Source organism: Anolis sagrei, chromosome 5 (genome assembly GCF_037176765.1).
Source record: "Anolis sagrei isolate rAnoSag1 chromosome 5, rAnoSag1.mat, whole genome shotgun sequence".
Classification (NCBI taxonomy): Eukaryota; Metazoa; Chordata; class Lepidosauria; order Squamata; family Dactyloidae; genus Anolis; species Anolis sagrei.
Window position 1 is genome coordinate 85634316 of NC_090025.1, and position 18442 is coordinate 85652757.

Below are 18442 nucleotides of genomic sequence, written 5' to 3' on the forward strand. Positions count from 1 at the left end.
GCAGGTATTTACCTACAAAGCCCTGAATGGTTTGGGACCTGCCTACCTGCGCGACTGCATTTCCGTCTACGAAACCACACGACCTCTTCGATCTTCCAGAGAGGCCCTTCTCTCACTCCCGCCCGCATTGCAAGCGCGACTTGTGGGGACGAGGGAGAGGGCCTTCTCTGTGGTGGCCCCCCAGCTCTGAAATTCACTCCCCAGAGATATTAGGCAAGCCCCCATGCTGGCAATCTTCAGGAGGAACCTGAAAACCTGGTTATTCCAATGTACCGTCAGTGATTGAATGTAAGACACTCCCTGACCAAACTTTGCATAAAATCACCCCAGAAGCACTTTATTTTATGGTTCATGCAATTAAATCCTTCCTCATCCCCAGATCCCCCTCCCCGACAATTTACATTGTCCTATCTCCCAGTGTTTTGAAATTTTATCTCTGAATTTGGCCCTGCCTAGTGTAATCTTTTGTGTTTTAATATTTGATTTTATATTGCTATGTTGTTTATTATATTGGTTTTGTCATTTGAGAGTTGTAGTTACTGGGATTTATAGTTCATCTACAATCAAAGAGCATTCTGAGCTCCACCAATGATGGAATTGAACCAAACTTGGCACATAGAATTCCCATGACCAAGAGAAAATACTGGGAGGGTCTGGTGGACATTGACCTTGAGTTTTTGAAGTTGTAGTCCACCTCCATCCAGAGATCACTGTGGACTCAAACAATGATGGATCTAGACCAAACTTGCCACAAATACTCACTTTGAGGAAAATAGACCTTGACATTTGGGAGTTGTAATTGCTGAGATTTATAGTTTGCCCACAATGAAATAACATTCTGAACCCCACCAACGATAGAATTGGACCAAACTTTCCACACAGAACCCCCATGACCAACAGAAAATACTGTATTTTCTGATGGTCTTTGCCAACCCCTCTGACACTCCCTCGCAACCCCCACGGGGGTCCCAACCCCCAGGTTGAGAAACACTGTTCTATCATGTTTGCTAGATATCCATGGAAGCAATTGCAGTTCACCTTTTCCTCCGTACAACTTTGTTTTTTTTGTTTTGTTTTTTTAAGGAGTATGAGAAAAGAATTAAGGCGCTGAGAGAAAGCTGTGAAGAGCTCCGTAAAGAAACCTCACAGAGGAGGCAAGAAATTAAAGCACTCAAAGAAGATCTGTCAGTAAGGCAAAAGCATCTCACAAAAGATCAAAAAGAACTTGGAGAAATTCTGCGGAAGCAAGAAGAAACAAAAGTAAACGCTGAACATATTCTCTATAATTCTGTCTGCATATAAGTTTGTTTAAAAGACCATTTCCTTTATTATGGTTTAATGGCCGGTTTTTAAAGTCTATACATAGACAACAGGGAAAGGTACAAGAAAAAGCAGATTTTAGAGGAGTAACTGTTCGTCTGATTTAATGTAAAAATAAAAAAGTAAGGGCGGCGGCGGCGGGGGAGGGGGGGACAGACAAATTTCTACATTTTAAGAATGATTTATTTGTTTTGGCATAATTTTCCTGGAGGAAAAACCATTTCTACAGATGCATTGAAAAAGTACCATCAGTGTATTCTATATATTATTAATGTATGTTCTTCCAGTGTCTCAACTTCAGTGTCAGTTCTGTGACATTTCATAAAACTGAAATCCATGTAGACCAACACTTGTATTTTTATTCCTAGGATGAGCTAGGCTGTCTCCAAGCCATTCCTATTCAACTTGGAAAGGATATGGATAAAATACACCGCAAAATGATGTACGTCTATTGATATATGTGATGGGTATTCCTGTTAGTACAGTACATAAGCCAGTTGTTATCTACATTAATGCAGTAGCTGAATTTGTGCCAGTCATTGTATTATGGATTTGTCTTGGTGTTGGCATCATATCCCTATGTTTGTTGTTCATTTGTTCAGTCAAATCAAATCATTTATTTCGGTCATTGACCAGCACAGGAAATAGAGTCACATTTTCATACAAACTTGATATACATTAAAATATAAATATAACTATATTTTAATATAATTAAATATAACTATATTCGTTCAGTCATTTCCGACTTCGTGACCTCATGGACCAGTCCACGTTAGAGCTCCCTGTCAGCCATCACCTCCCCCAGCTCCTTCAGAGTCAAGCCAGTCACTTCAAGGATGCCATCCATCCATGTTGCCCTTGGTCGGCCCCTTTTCCTTTTTCCTTCCATTTTCCCCAGAATAATTGTCTTCTCTTTCCTGTCTCCTCATGATGTGGCCAAAGTACTTCAACTTTGTCTCTAATATCCTTCCCTCCAATGAGCAGTCGGGCTTAATTTTCTGAAGTATGGACTGGTTGGATGTTCTCGCAGTCCAAGGCACTCTCAGACCTTTCCTCCAGCACCACAGTTCGAAAGCATCTATCTTCCTTCGCTCAGCCTTCCCTATGGTCCAGATCTCACATCTGTAGGTGACTATGGGGAATACCATAGTCCCTATATTACTAGCATATCATCATCATCATCATCATCATCATCATCATCATTTAATAACTTATTAATCACCCTCCATCCGAGAATGCTCCAGGCAATTTACAGCTAAATTACAAAAGATAAAATACATACATACAAAAATTAAAATTCAACAGAGATCGAATGCTCTAGTAAAAAGCCAGGTCTTAAGTGTGAGAGTAAAAGGCCCTAAGTCACGCATGGCTCTCATGTAGGGCAGCAAGGAATTCCACAAGGCAGGGGCAGAAATAGAAAAAGCCCTGCGTCTGGTCCTTTCCAAGTGCACTTCTCTAGGACCCGGTATATGGAGTAAGTCACGTTGGGCTGGTCGTTGCGACCTCCGATGATGGGAGAAGGAGAGGCGGTCCCTAAGGTACGATGGACCCTGGCCGTAAAGAGTTTTAAAGGTCAGAACTAGCATCTTATACAGGCCACGATACTCAGTTGGAAGCCAATGTAAATGTTGCAGCACTGGTGTTATATGGCATTTCATGGTTGTTCTTGTGAGTAACCTGGCTGCCGTATTCTGAACAATACGGAGCTTTCGGGTCGTAGACATTGGAAGGCCCACATACAGGGCGTTGCAATAGTCCAGCCTAGATATGACCGTGGCATGGATGACAGTTGCCAGAGCCTCATCAGATAGGTAGGGTGCCAGTTGCCTCACTTGTCGTAGATGGAAAAAGGCCTGTTTGCTGGCAGCAGCAACCTGAGCTCCATTGTCAGCTGCTAATCCAAAATGACACCCAAGCTCTTAACAGTGGTCGATGGAGATAGGGCGGCATCATAGGGTGGGTAATGGAGGAGTCAGACCTGCCGGGTGGCCATGACAGAGAATCTCAGTCTTCGCCGGGTTCACCTTCAGTCTGCTAGCACGTAGCCAGTTTGACAGAGGTTCCAGACATAGGGTGAAATTGTCTGGAATTGACGTTGCTCCAGGCTCCAGACGCAGAAGGAGTTGGGTATCGTCTGCATATTGGTAGCAGTCCAGGCCGAAACTCCGAGCCAAACTAGCAAGGGGTCTAATGTAGATGTTGAAGAGGAGGGGAAAGAGAATTGCACCTTGGGGGACCCCACATAGGAGGGGGGATCTATCAGAGACTTGATCCATGTACTCCACGCGTTGACTCCGGTTCCGGAGAAATGAGTTGAACCACTTGAGGGCCTGACCACGAACTCTGGACATGGCAAGACGGTGAATCATTAGATCGTAGTCGACGGTGTCAAACGCTGCGGTAAGGTCGACAAGTACCAGCATTGTCAGACTGGTGATGGAGTTCATCCGTAATGGCAACCAGGACTGTCTCCGTCCCATGACCCGGGCGAAAACCTGACTGGAAAGGGTCCAGGCCAGCTGTGTCATCCAGGAATTGCTGCAATTATCTTGCCTGTGTCGCTGTGTTTGTAGAAGTGTAAGTTGTCCTCTACAGGCGTAACCCTGGTTTGTCTACTCTAATGGGTTTTTGAATAAAATCCAGATTATCTGCTTTGAACTGGATTATATGGCAGTGTAGAAGGCGCCTAAGTGCTAGGGAAGCCAAAAGATTAGAGCTGAGCACAGAAGTCTATGTTTCTATTGAACATATTCTGTTCCATCACATTCATTATATATAGGCTTCTTCTATCTTTTGTTGCCTCACTGTCCTTCATTTTGTCAGTTCTTCTTGCCTACAAGGCTTACTTGGGATTACCTGCGCACGTGCATGCTGCCAAGGTTTGCCTACACAGAAGACTGAACTCACTCCAACCCGGGCTGGCTTCGAACTCATGACCTTTCGGTCAGTAGTGATCTTAATGCAGCTGACTCCAAGCCAGCTGCGCCACAGTTCCGGTACTTCTTTCATACCAGGCCTTCTCATATCAGGCCTTCCTCCTACCATGAGGCCTACGTCACAGAGAAGCCTCTTCACACAGACTGAGGCGTTCCCTCACTGAGGCAAATTAACAGGCTTTAATTAACAGTCCTACTTACTCTCCTCAGGGTGACATTCGTTTTGGCCCACTGACTTTTAACTGGCTTTGGCCTACTTACTCTTTCAGTGCTTGACTCACACTTTTGTCATCAAAAATACCCAGATAATTTTTAATATTTCTGACAGCTTTCCTCTGTTCTTTGCAGTCCCCATGTATCCTCAAAACCTGATGGAGGGTGGGAAATTGTGTAGCATGTTTTGAGTGGCAGAGAAGGCTTCAAGAGATAGGAGAGCAGGCTCCATAATACATGTTAGCGTGCACTGGATAGTATAGTGGATTTAGGCCATTGTTTTGCATAATTGACTTCTCCCCTTTCCCTCCTCTGCATCCTATATACCAAATACTCATTTTACTAATGGACAAATAATGAGTTAAGAGTAAAAGTTTGATACTTTCATCAGACTCGGGATAAAAATTAAGCCTATTAAAACTTTTGTTGTGGAATATGTTCTAATTTACTTCTAAACTTATTATTGAAGAGGTGGCATGGAACCATTTGGGACTTCAGGAAAATACTGTCGGGTGGAAAATGAAGTGTGTTTCCTCTTACACATCATAGGTTAGAAACAAGAATTTGGATTTAATCCTTAAATTGGGTTGTTGTAGGTTTTTCGGGCTATATGGCCATGTTCTAGAAGCATTCTCTCCTGACATTTCGCCTGTATATATGGCAGGCATCGTAAGACGTTGTGAGGTCACAACCTCTGAAGATGCTTGCCATAGATGCAGGTTATTTTTTATTTGTCGTGTCAGGACAACCAGCCAAATTATATTACATTTCTAACAGAACAAAGCAAACAAACAGACAAAATACAAAATTTGTGAGTTTGGTAGTTGATTAAATGTCCTTTGACCAGTATCTGGCTACTTGGAGTGCTTCTGGTGTTGCTGCAAGAAGGTCCTCCATTGTGCATGTGGCTGGGCTCAGGTTGCATTGCAGCAGGTGGTCAGTGGTTTGCTCTTCTCCACACTGCCGAGGATTCCACTTTGTAGCCCCATTTCTGAAGGTTGGCTCTGCATCTCGTGGTGCCAGAGCGCAGTCTGTTCAGCGCCTTCCAAGTCATCCAGTCCTCTGTGTGCCCAGGGGGGAGTCTCTCATTTGGTATCAGCCATTGGTTGAGGTTCTGGGTTTGAGCCTGCCACTTTTGGACTCTCGCTTGCTGAGGTGTTCCAGCGAGTGTCTGTAGATCTTAGAAAACTGTTTCTAGATTTAAGTCGTTGATGTGCTGGCTGATGCCCAAACAGGGGATGAGCTGGAGATGTCTCTGCCTTGGTCCTTTCACTATTGGCTGCAACTTCCCGGTGGATGTCAGGTGGTGCAATGCCAGCTAAGCAGTGTAATTTCTCCAGTGGTGTAGGGCGCAGACACCCCGTGATGATGCAGCATGTCTCATTAAAAGCCACATCCGCTGTTTTAGCATGGTGAGATGTGTTTCACACTGTGCATGCATACTCAGCAGCAGAGTAGCACAGTGCAAGGGCAGATGTCTTCACTGTATCTGGTTGTGATCCCCAGGTTGTGCCAGTCAACTTTCGTATGATATTGTTTCTAGCACCCACTTTTTGCTTGATGTTCAGGCAGTGCTTCTTGTAGGTAAGAGCACGGTCCAGAGTGACTCCCAGGTATTTGGGTGCGCTGCCATGCTCCAGTGGGATTCCTTCCCAAGTGATCTTCAGAGCTCGGGATGCTTCTCTGTTCTTGAGATGAAAGGCACATATCTGTGTTTTGGATGGGAAGCAACCAGCATAGATGCAGGTGAAACATAAGAAGAGAATGCTTCTAGAACATGGCCATATAGCCCGAAAAACCTACAACAACCCAATGATTCCAGCCATGAAATCCTTTGACAATCCTTAAATTATTTTTACTGGATATGAATAAGGTTATGGAAGGTGATAGAAAGCAAACAAAAAAATCAATTTTTTACTTAGCTCAAATTCTGCCCTTGTCCACAGAGAAACAGAAAAAAAGAAAATGGCACTGCAGGAAGAAATGCAAGAGATACGTGACACTCTTAAAAAAATAGAGGCCAAAAATGATGAGGTCATCAAAGAGAAAGATAATGTGATGAAAGAGGTGGATGGAAAAAAAGCTTTGCTGGACAGCAAAGAGCGAGAGTTCTTTAACCTTACAAAAATGTATGAAATGAACAAAGAGAATGAAGGAAGTGCCATAGCAGAAAGGTTAGTCTTCCATTTTTGGACTGATTTGGAGGATGTTTTAAACCTGGAGAACCGTTTTAAATGTATATTTATTATCATTTTATGTAATTTATGTATATTTATTATCATTTTATGTAATTGTGTATTTTATTGGTGTTTTTATATTGTTGGAAGCTGCCCTGAGTCCCTCCTCAGAGGTCGAGAATAGGATGGGATACAAATGTTCCAAATCTATATAAATAAAAATGTAATGTTCGTTTGTGGGATTAACAGAACTCAAAAACCACTGGACGAATTGACACCAAATTGGGACACAATACGCCTAACAACCCAATGTATGTCCTTTACTAAAAAAAAATAAAATGATTTTGTCATTTGGGAGTTGTAGTTGCTGGGATTTATAGTTCACCTACAATCAAAGAGCCTTCTGGGCTCCACCAACGACGGAATTGAACCAAATTTGGCACACAGAACTCCCATGACCAGCAGAAAATACTGGAAGGGTTTGGTGGGCAGTGTCTTTTGGTTTTGGAGTTGCAGTTCACCTACATCCAGAGATCACTATGGACTCAAACAATGATGGATCTGGACCAAACTCTACACGAATACTCCATATGTCCAAATGTGAACACTGGTAGAGTTTGGGGAAAATAGAATCTAGACATTCGGGAGTTGTAGTTGCTGGGATTTATAGTTTACCTACAATCACAGAGCATTATGAACCCCACCAATGATAGAACTGGGTCAAACCTCCCACACAGAACCCCTATGTGGGCCACACCAACGCGTGGCAGGGGACAGCTAGTCTATATAAATAAAAATGTAATGTTTGTTTGTGGGATTAACATAACTCAAAAACCACTGGACGAATTGACTGGACGAAATTTGGCCACAAGACACCTACTAGCCCAAGGAGTGACCATTACTAAAAAAAATTGATTTTGTCATTTGGGAGTTGTAGTTGCTGGGATTTATAGTTCACCTACAATAAAAAGGCATTCTGAACTCCACCAGTGATGGAATTGAACCAAATGTGGCACACAGGACTCCCATGACCAACAGAAAACACTAGAAGGTTGGTGGGCATTGACCTTGAGTTTGGGAGTTGTAGTTCACCTACATCCAAAGAGCACTGTGGACTCAAACAATGATGGATCTGGACCATACTTGGCACTGATCCTCAAAATGCCCAAATATGAACACAGATGGAGTTTGGGGAAAATAGACCTTGACATTTGGGAGATGTAGTTACTTAGATTTATAGTTCACCTACAATCAAAGAGCATTCTGAAGCCCACGAACGACAGAATTGGGGCAAATTTCCCACACAGAACCCCCATGACCAACAGAAAATACTTAAGGCCATCCAGTCCAACTCCCTTCACCAGGGCAAGAAAATGTAATCAAAGCCCTCCTGACAAAGAGCCATCCAGCCATAGATATAGATAGATATATATGATTTACACACACAGAGATATAGTATCATAGATTTGAAAGGGGCCCTTAAAGAAGGACAATTATATGTTGAATGTTCCAGAGTAGGCAAACCAGACAATCTCCACATCAACACTGACAAAGATACAACAAGAAATACTTTTAACCCACAAGCATCAAGACATTACATATATTAGAAATCAACACTTTCTCATTACTTTATTTCCCAGATCACCTGACTGGGCTACAGCAATGCGTGGCAGGGGACAGCTAGTAAATAAATAAATACATTCATAAGATTTAATTATACTTCTTTTAAACAGAGGCTGTATGGCCATCTGTTGGGGGGTGCTTTGAATGCTTCTTGGCAGGGGGTTGGACTGGATGGTCCATGAGGTCTCTCCTAACTCTGATTCTAAGACTATTCAGATATTTATCTGCTGCCATTATATTAGAAAACCCCTTCAGATGATCTCCAAGTAACTATTAGAAATAAATTAGCATAAAAATAGTGAGCAAAATATAAACCAATCACAAGAGAGATATGTTCTCAGATTTTCGATGTGTTTGCAGTGTTTTAAAATACTATACAATAAAACAATGAAACAAATCAAAGCATTTCAAGCAACAAAAATGAATTGATTGTGTTTAATTGTGCCATTCTTCGTCAAGCTGTCCTGTCCTGTATTGTGCATTGAAAAGTAACCGGTATATTTCTATACAATTATATAGAAGTATTTTAGAAATGGGTCTACGCAACTGTACCCTGGCAAAGCAAAAGCTGCATGATACTTTGAGTCGCATGCAAAGAGAGAGAGAGCGAGATGCAAGAAATTTTAAGAAGATGGAGATGCAGCTGAAAATAGCACAAGAGTCTTTGACCCAAGTTAGAATGCATCATGATAGAATGCAGTTGGAGGTCTGTATAGATATTTTTGTTTAATTTTAACAGTTGATGCCATTGTTACATTTTTCCCAATCTATCTATCTATGTATATAATAAAAGTCAGTGTTTGTATGTGGAGGGAGGTGTACATGGCAGTGTTCTGATTGGCTGCCACTGTGGTACAATTTGCATATGCTCTCTGATTGGCCAGCTTCAAAACCCAACATTCTGAGGTGACACAGAGAGGAGAGGTAAAGGCCTGAGGCTGTCAGGAATGGTTGCAGTTGAAGTCCAAAACAACTTGTGGCCCCCAACAATGACAGAAGACCAAACTTGGCACACAGACACCCCCCCCCCCAAGACCCATTTTACATCCTGGTGCAGTTTGAGGGAGGATGGACAATGGATGACGGGACTTGCAGTACTTTAACTCACTTCCTTAGAGCACTGTGGCCCACACCAATGACGGATCAGGACCAAACTTGGCACACTTTAAAACCTGGTGCAGTTTAGGGCAGGATGGGCCAAGAATGATGGGATTTGCAGTACCTTCATCTGATTCACTTCCCACAGAACATTGTAGCCCCTCCAAATCACAGACCAGACCCAAACCTGGCACACAGAGTACTAATGAACCACTCTGCATCCTGATGCAGTTCTAAGGGGGGATGGACCATGGATGATGGGATTTGCAGTACCTTCACTCACTTACTGAAACCACTGCAACCCACATCCAATGACTGATCAAGACCAAACTTGGCACCCAGAGCCCCTCTGATGCATTCTACATCCTGCTGCAGTTTGGAGGAGGGTGAACCATAGATGATGGGACTTGCAGTACCTTCACTCACGTACTTAAACCACTACAACCCTCATCCAATGATCAATAAAGACCAAACTTGGCACACAGAGCCCCCATGACCCACTCTACATCCTGCTGCAGTTGAGAGGAGGACAGACCACAGATGATGGGACTTGCAGTTCTTTAACTCACTTCCTTAGGGCATAGAACCCCCATTACCCACTTTCTCTAATAACCTGGGCAGTGCCGGGTCCCCAAGCTAGTGTCATAATATAAATGCCTTCCCTCCATCATTCCCCGCAAAGTCTTTACGTAGCTCATACTTGAGAAAGGAAAAGAATCACAAATGTGAACAAGAGAGTGGAACTGTATTTATATTCCGCCCTTCTCACCCTGCAGGGGACTCAGGGTGGATTACAATGTACATATACACGGCAAACATTCAATGCCATAGACACACAACATATATAGACAAACACACAGAGGCTATTTAACTTTCCAGTTTTTTCATGAGGGTATTCTGGCCACCGGGGGAGCTGTCGCTTCACCTTCCATTTGTGACATCGATGAAGTACTTCCTCATTCTTTGCATGCTTGCTGGAGATTTGTATAGTGTAAATTAGCCTCCCCGCATAAGCAGTACCTAAATTTCCTACTTGACAGATGCAACTATCTTTCGGACTGCAAAGGTTGACAGCAAGCTGCACAAATTGGTCAGAAGCTCACTCTGACCCGGGCTGGCTTCAAACTCATGACCTTTTGGTCAGTAGTGATCTTAATGCAGTTGACTCCCAGTCAACTGCACCACAGTCTCAGTTTTTGTTAGTTTTGAACTTTTTAGTAATTTCTGTGTTTTCTTTGTGTCTCCTCAGTCTTTGTGTTTTCTTTAAACCTTTTGCCACCATATTTGGGAGCCAGTGCTCTCAGCAGTGGGAAATTGTACCACATTGTTTAATTTTTTTTAGTTTAAAAATCCATATAGCATTTGAGGAAAACACTTTAAATTACTGTCTATATTCAAATGCTGTAGTTCCTTTCTTTGGAATTTATAACTTTTTGTTTGTTTGCTTCCCCTTTTCTAGGTAGATTCTGTTCCAAAAGATGATGGATCGCTATTAGAAAGGCGAAAGGAGCTCCAGAAAGAAGTTGAAAGTATTAAGAGAAACCTTGCCCAGGAGGTGAGTGATTACTATTCTTCGGTTGATACCTTTCTAGTGTAGTCTTCATTCTTTAACATAAAAATGTTTGTCAAACATTTGTTTTACTGCCTCTCTGCAGAGTTAGCCCATTAATATATTGAGAAATGTAATGCAAGTTGAGTATTCTTTATATAAAATGCTTGAAATCAGAAGTGTTTTGGATTTTGTCCTATATTGACATGTATATCGATAATGAGAGATCTTGGAGATGGGACCCAAATTTAATTACAAAGTTCACTGATATTTCATATATACTTTATACACATACTCTGAATGTAATTTTTGTACAATATGTTAAATATTTTTGTGCACAACATAAAATTCATATTCATTAAACCATCAGAAATGTATGTTATTTTGTAATGTATTTATTGTAATGTTATTTTGTTATTGTATTCATGTGTTTTTTTTAATGTAATTTTGTTGATGTTGCTTGTTGTATATATTTTGGTTTTATTTTGATGTAATATGTTGTCCGGGCCCCATGTAAGCTGCTCCGAGTCCCCATTGGGGAGACTGTGGCGGGGTATAAATAAAGATTATTATTATTATTATTATTATTATTATTATTATTATTATTATCTGAAAGCAAAGAGGCAAATATCTCTGCCACAGTTTTGGATTTGGGAGTATTTTGGATTTCAGAATTCTAAATAAGAAATGCTCTGACTATATTATTATTGTTGTTGCTGCTGCTATTGTTATCACCACCACCATCATCTGTTTATATAGTGCCATAATTGTACATGGCACCTTACAAGGAAAAGAGGAATCAAAAAATTAGTTCCCTACCTTCAGTTTTGCAATAATAGATTAGGTTTTTTAAAAAATGAAATCCTGGAAAACACAATGGTATATTTGTTATACAGTCTTTTAACATGTTATAGCTAATAGGTAGGTTCTAACACAGAGGGAGCAAATGTATGATCATCAAGAGAATCTTGTGTGTTGAATACATGATATGTGTTTTGAATGGGATTGTATGAAAGGAGTATGGTTGGGACCTATATAACCTAAAGATGCCATCCTAAGATTGACACTTGGAAAACTACTGAACTGATGAACTGTAATTAAAAGTTGCTGATGAGAATTTCTGACATGATCAGAGAGAAATGATTAATTCTGTGGTGGAAAACAACGTGTTTCCATTAACAGAGACAATGCCTCTTTCAAGTTAAGTCAGCACAGAGGCTCCTTGCGTTAAGAATAAAAACCAACATCAATTAAGAAAATTAAACACACCTCCTTGAGAAATAAAACCAACATCAGTCAAAGAAGAAAAGCCAACATCTGTCCAGGAACTGATGGAGTCAGGATGTTTTAGCTGGAAAACACCTGTCATTCATTTACAACTTTTTGGAACAATATCAGCAGAAATATGGTATCTAAGAGACACTTTGCTATTCCAAAATTGTGACAGACTGGAGGAGTCTGGTCCACCCACCATCATCTCCAAGGGATGGAGGAAGATGGTACACTTGCAGATTGACAGAATTGCTGGGAACACAATCCGGCCTACTTTGGGATCTCTTTTCCAAGCGAAGGAAGAAGAGATAGCAATGTATGCATGATGATGAGTGGATGTGTATGTGTTCTGTCGTGCGCTGGGCCTGTAAAGAATTTCCTTTAGAACAGGACATGCAACCTTTGCCCAGCGGGAAGCCAGGGGGCCCAAGGAGAAGTTCTCAGAGGTTTTCCACCACAAATGACCTTTAGATGGCTTGTGAAGTATAACAAAGTTCTAATAATAACAAATAACAAATATAATAATATAAATATAATAACAAAGTTCTTTATTAATGAACCCTCAAACAGAAACTTCTCTTGTCTTCAATAAAGCTAAACAAATGCTTCCAAGCTTTATGCAACTGGTGACTTGGCCACGAAGGACAGGCAACTGTCTTCAATAACTTCTTCTTTACTTTAAAGGAAAATCCCCTTTTTAACTTCTCCCAGGCTGACTGTAATCTAACCCTTACTGATGTGGGCTTCGCTACCGGGTCGAACTGCATCTCGAAGCACCGAGTGGACCTACCAGTAAAGGCTTAGATATTCTCCAGCTGGAGTTCTTTGGTCTTTAGGGCTGTTTTCCTGGAAATCTTTGAAGACTCTTAAGACTGTTTTCCCCTGGAAAGTCTTAAGGGTTGAAGCTTTTGTACAGGGGAAGCTTTCCTTTCTGAGACTAACCAAAAGTGGCTCCCTTCCCTTCCCAATTGCCCTGAGCAAGAGGTGGGACCAAAACTTAACAATGATGGACAGGTGACTTGCCCTACGATTGCAACCAAAGGAAGCCACCTATCTGCAGAGTCCCTGAAACCTAGGACTGCAAACAAACATTTAATACAAAGCAAATAAAGTTGGAGCTCCTGGTACAGCCGTACCAGCACAGTATCTGTGTGTGAATGCTGAGTACAGGTAATATCCCCTTTGTTTGTGTACCCAATGTAGCTATAGAGTCTGTGTGTCTACTTTCTTTCTCTGTGTTACTCTGCGGTATACTCTGTCTCACTGAGAACACAAAAAAATAATATATTTTGTTTTAAATTTTAAAAGTATTCATGACACTTGTATATAAAGTCAAGATTTGCTCCACTCTCATGACGAATCATGAGGGGTGGGAGGTCAATGTAGCCTTTGGGAATTTTGTAGCTATTGGGGACAAATATTGGTTCCTTGATCTTCAGGAAGCTCTGATTACTATAAAACATGCCTCTTTTATAAATAAAAGTAAAGTTTTCACTCTTTCTCATTTGGTATCAGCCATTGGTTGAGGTTCTGGGTTTGAGCCTGCCACTTTTAGACTCTCGCTTGCTGAGGTGTTCCAGCGAGTGTCTCTGTAGATCTTAGAAAACTATTTCTAGATTTAAGTCATTGACGTGCTGGCTGATACCCAAACAGGGGATGAGCTGGAGATGTCACTGCCTTGGTCCTTTCACTATTGGCTGCTACTTCCCGGCGGATGTCAGGTGATGCAATACCGGCTAAGCAATGTAATTTCTCCAGTGGTGTAGGGCGCAGACACCCTGTGATGATGCGGCATGTCTCATTAAGAGCCACATCCACTGTTTTAGTGTGGTGAGATGTGTTCCACACTGGGCATGCATACTCAGCAGCAGAGTAGCACAGCGCAAGGGCAGATGTCTTCACTGTATCTGGTTGTGATCCCCAGGTTGTGCCAGTCAGCTTTCGTATGATATTGTTTCTAGCACCCACTTTTTGCTATAAATAAAATAATATTCTTTCTAATCCAATAGGTACATTGCTTGTAATCTAAGAAACCATAGACAATCTGCTGTACACTGAGATCTTCTTGTATTTATACGCCATGGATTAATACACCCCTTTCCTGGTATTTTTCTTGTTATTGCCAATTTAGAAAACATCAACAGATATTGAAGGGCGGATTCTTGATCAGTGCATTGCCGAAGAAGACCAGCTTTTTAAGGCTCTGGAACACTATAGAGATGACGCGACTAACATAATACGTCTGACTCAACTCAAGGCTGACGAGAGGGAACAAAAATCAAAAGATTCTTTGAAGGCCCAGGTAAGAAATGTCCTAGAGATAACTGATTCATACATTAGATATTGATATGTTACTTACCTGGACTTGCCAGGTACCTATAGACTTCAGCTTGAGCCATGGTTTCTGCTTCACACTAAGGCTATTTTCAGTCCAAACCACTGGCAAGTGTTCTCTTAATTGTGATATGATTGTTCTTCTTCTTCTCCTGCACACACATGGAATGGATTGTCACAGGAGTTTGGACTACATAGTGACGTTTGGTAAGTTAATTTTTCTATCAGTCCCTCTTTCCACCAAAAAAAGTCACCTGATATATTAGCACTGGGGCGAGTCATATGTAATTGGGATGTTGAGAGATACTCATGATTTTTATTACATTTATATCCCACTTGTCTTTCAAACAGTTTCAGGTGCTATACAGGTTCTTCCTGCCCTACTCATTTTGTCTAGAAAACAACCTGGTGGTGCTGATTAGGTAAACAGCTAAATTCATCGCTATGACATGGTATTTAATGATATTGCTAAAGATCTTAAATTATTTAATCTCTTGATAAGAACTGGACTGGGAAATGATTCCAGAATAAGATTTGGCAGCTGGTCGAGATGGATGTATTTCCATGGGAAATGCAGTGTAGTGAAACACTACACTGAAGAAAAAGAACACACTTCTGAAGTTAGTCAAGTAACTTTTGCCATCTAAGGGTAAAAATTCTCAAAGTGCCTTTCTGCCATTCTAGTAGGAAAATATAATCATCTATATAAATAAAAATGTAATGTTCGTTTGTGCTATTCACAGAACTCAGAAACCACTGGGGCAATTGACACCAAATTTGGACACTATGTCCCTAACAACCCAATGTATGTTCTCCACTCAAAAAATCATGAAAACATAAACCAGAAAGGACTTCTAAACTGCATGTCCACAAAGAGACGCATGGCCACGCCCCCTCCTCCTCCTTGCGCCATTAAAGCCTTAGAAGCCAGGCGTGCGTGGACGGCCATGCACACACACACACACACAAGCGAGAGTGGGCACCATGGGAGTGAGAAAAAAGAGGAGGAGGATGGTGGATGGGCTCCTCAAGTCCCTTCCTCGCCAGCAGAAGCAGCAGCCTTTTCCCTCTTGGCTTTCCCCCCTCTCTTTCGTCGCTTCCTCTTCCTCCAAGATGCCCCAGTAGAAGCAGCAGGCAGGAGGGAGGGAGGGAGGGAAGAGGGGAGAGAGACTGTTTGACCTGCTTGGCTGTCTCCGGCAACACATTTCTCTCTCTCTCTCTCTTTCTCTCTCTCCCTCTCCTATTAACATCCAGACGAGGAGGTAGTTGCCTCTGCCACACTCCACTCCTTTTCTCCCTCCCTTCCCTTCTTTCCTCCCTCCCTCCCTTTGTTTTCTTCCTTCCCCTTCCTTTCCTTCCCCCTCCTTCCTTCCTGTCCCTCCCTCTTTCCTTCCTTTCCTTCTTACCCTTCTTCCCTTCCTTCCTGTCCCTTCTTCCTTTCCTCCCTCCCTCCTTTCCTTTTCTCCTTCTTTCCCTTTCTTCATTTCCTTCTCTTCTTCCTTTCTTCATCCCCCTCCTTCATTTCCCTCCTTCCTTCCTTCTTCCTTCTCCTTCCTTCCTTTTTCCTTCCTTCCTTTCATTTCCTTCCTTCCCTTCGTTCCATCCTCCCCTCCCTCCCTCCCTTTTTCCTTCCATCCTTCTTCCTTTCCTTCTTTCTATGTAAGATATAAATACAACATTTTATATATTGTTATATAGATTACTATATATTACTACATAATACAAATTAAATAGACTTACACGATAGAGTTGGAAGGGACAGTCAAAAGTAAGGAGAGAAGGAGGGAAAGAGGGAAGGAATGAAGGCAGGGAAGGGGAAGGAGAGAAGGTGGGAGGGAAAGAAGGAAGGAAAGAAAGAAAATTAGAGAAGCAAGGAAGAAGGAAATAAAAAAGTGAAAGGAAAAAGACAACAGATTCCAAATGTAGACTCTGCAAGGAAGCAGATGAAACAATAGATTACATCCTCGGCTGCTGCAAGAAGATTGCGCAGACAGACTATAAGCAGAGGCATAACACCGTTGCTCAGATGATTCATTGGAACTTGTGCCACAAATACCATCTGCCTGCGACAAAGAACAGGTGGGATCAGAAGCCGGAAAAAGTTACAGAGAATGAACATGTCAAGCTACTCTGGGACTTCCGAATTCAGACAAACAGAGTTTTGGAGCACATTACTCCTGACCTCACAAACGTGTTAAAAACGAAGTATGGATTGTCGATGTTGCAATCCCAGGTGTCAGCAGGATTGAAGAGAAACAACTGGAAAAGCTGACACGATATGAGGATTTAAAGATTGAACTGCAAAGACTCTGGCACAAGCCAGTCAAGGTGGTCCCAGTGGTGATTGGCACTCTGGGTGTAGTGCCTAAAGACCTTGGCCTATACTTCAACACAATCGGCGCTGACAAAATTACCGTCTGTCAGCTGCAGAAGGCCACATTACTGGGATCTGCTTGCATTATTTGTCAGAGTTTGACGATACCCAGCGGAAGGAATGCTAGATCAAGCAGACACTGAATTGCAAAATAAGGACTCTGCAGGCTTTGAGTTACAAAAGAAACTAAGTTTACTAAGTACATTCAACAGACACGTCTTTCTACAGCGAGCTTCAAAGAACTAGTCAAAACCGAAAGTCTCTTCACATCTGCTTATCTTCTTTTGCTGAGACTGGCAACTCCCTTCTGCTCTCAGCAAGAACAAACCTTATCTTACTTTTCTCAAGTTCACCTAATCACAGCCTCAAAGTATAAACATTTCTGCATGGCATTTTCAATTCACAGTAGCATCCATCTTGGCAATACATAGAAGCACATTGAAAAACACATACAAAACTAAATTAATCCTGGCATTATTCACAGATACATCATACAGTCCTAGAAGTGTCTGACGTGTGATCCAATACAACAGCCAGCAGAGTGTCTGCTGTGGACTCACCTTGTTGTGTTTCAAATAATAATAATATTTATTTCTAGACCCCCCTCTCTCCCTGAAGGAACTCATGATGGTTTACACACAAAAAAGGCAAGCATTCAATGTCACAACATGGGTACAAACACATCAACACAATACAGAATAATGGATAATAACAATAAATAAACTTACAATGAAAGAATTGAGCATCAACATAAAAACAAGACAGAAACAGTCCGCTGAAACATAAAAAACTGAAACATGAGTAGTATACACCCAGAAAGCAAATTAAGAAACTTTACATTAAAAACATTACATTAAAAATGGCTAGCACCGGTGCTACATGTATAATAGATGTATCATAGCAGCCATATAATACGCATGGATTAGCCAGCATTCGTGTTCTGGTACAGCCGCACCAGGAGCTCCAGCTTATCTTGCTATTTGTTGATTACTGCATGTATTTTAAAGTTCTATGCCTTTGCAGTTAGATGGCTTTCCTTACTTTGCAGTTACTTCTTGTCAATTATCATTAGGTTCCTTGGTCCCGCCCCCTTTTTGGGCTTTGGAAGGGAAGTGAGCCATTTTGTTAGTTAGTCTCAGCCAGGTTAGCCTTTGTATAGGATGTGTGTAACTTCCCCTGTACAAAGGCTTCAAGCTTTAAGAGTTTCCAGGGTTACAGAAATCCCAACAGAAACAGAAGGGAAAGAAATCCAGAGGAGAACAGCTTTAAGAGACTCCTAAGGAACTCCATGGAAGCATTCCCTCAGCTTTGGGAATTTCCAGGAAACAGCCCTAAAGACAAAAGAACTCCAGCTGGAGAATATCCACTGCCTTGCTGGTAGATTCACTCGGCGTCCGAGAAGCAGTTCGGCCCGGTAGCGGAGCCCAGACCAGTGAGGGTTGGATTTCAGTCAGCCTGGGAAAAGTTAAGAAAGGGTTTTTTTCCTATAAAGAAGTTACTGAAGATAGTTGCCTGTCCTTCATGGGCAAGTTTAGGAATTCAC

General features: G+C 41.8%; 1 protein-coding gene across 1 annotated transcript in view; it reads left to right on the top strand.

The window, feature by feature from the left end:
* Positions 1-18442, top strand: part of CCDC146 (coiled-coil domain containing 146) — a 101893-nt gene that overhangs the window by 56651 nt on the left and 26800 nt on the right. The window contains exons 6-11 of the mRNA XM_060778324.2: positions 1084-1260; positions 1689-1762; positions 6419-6646; positions 8792-8978; positions 10830-10925; positions 14323-14493. Of these exons, the coding sequence (XP_060634307.2) occupies positions 1084-1260; positions 1689-1762; positions 6419-6646; positions 8792-8978; positions 10830-10925; positions 14323-14493 (933 nt within the window). The remainder of the gene's footprint in view (positions 1-1083; positions 1261-1688; positions 1763-6418; positions 6647-8791; positions 8979-10829; positions 10926-14322; positions 14494-18442) is intronic.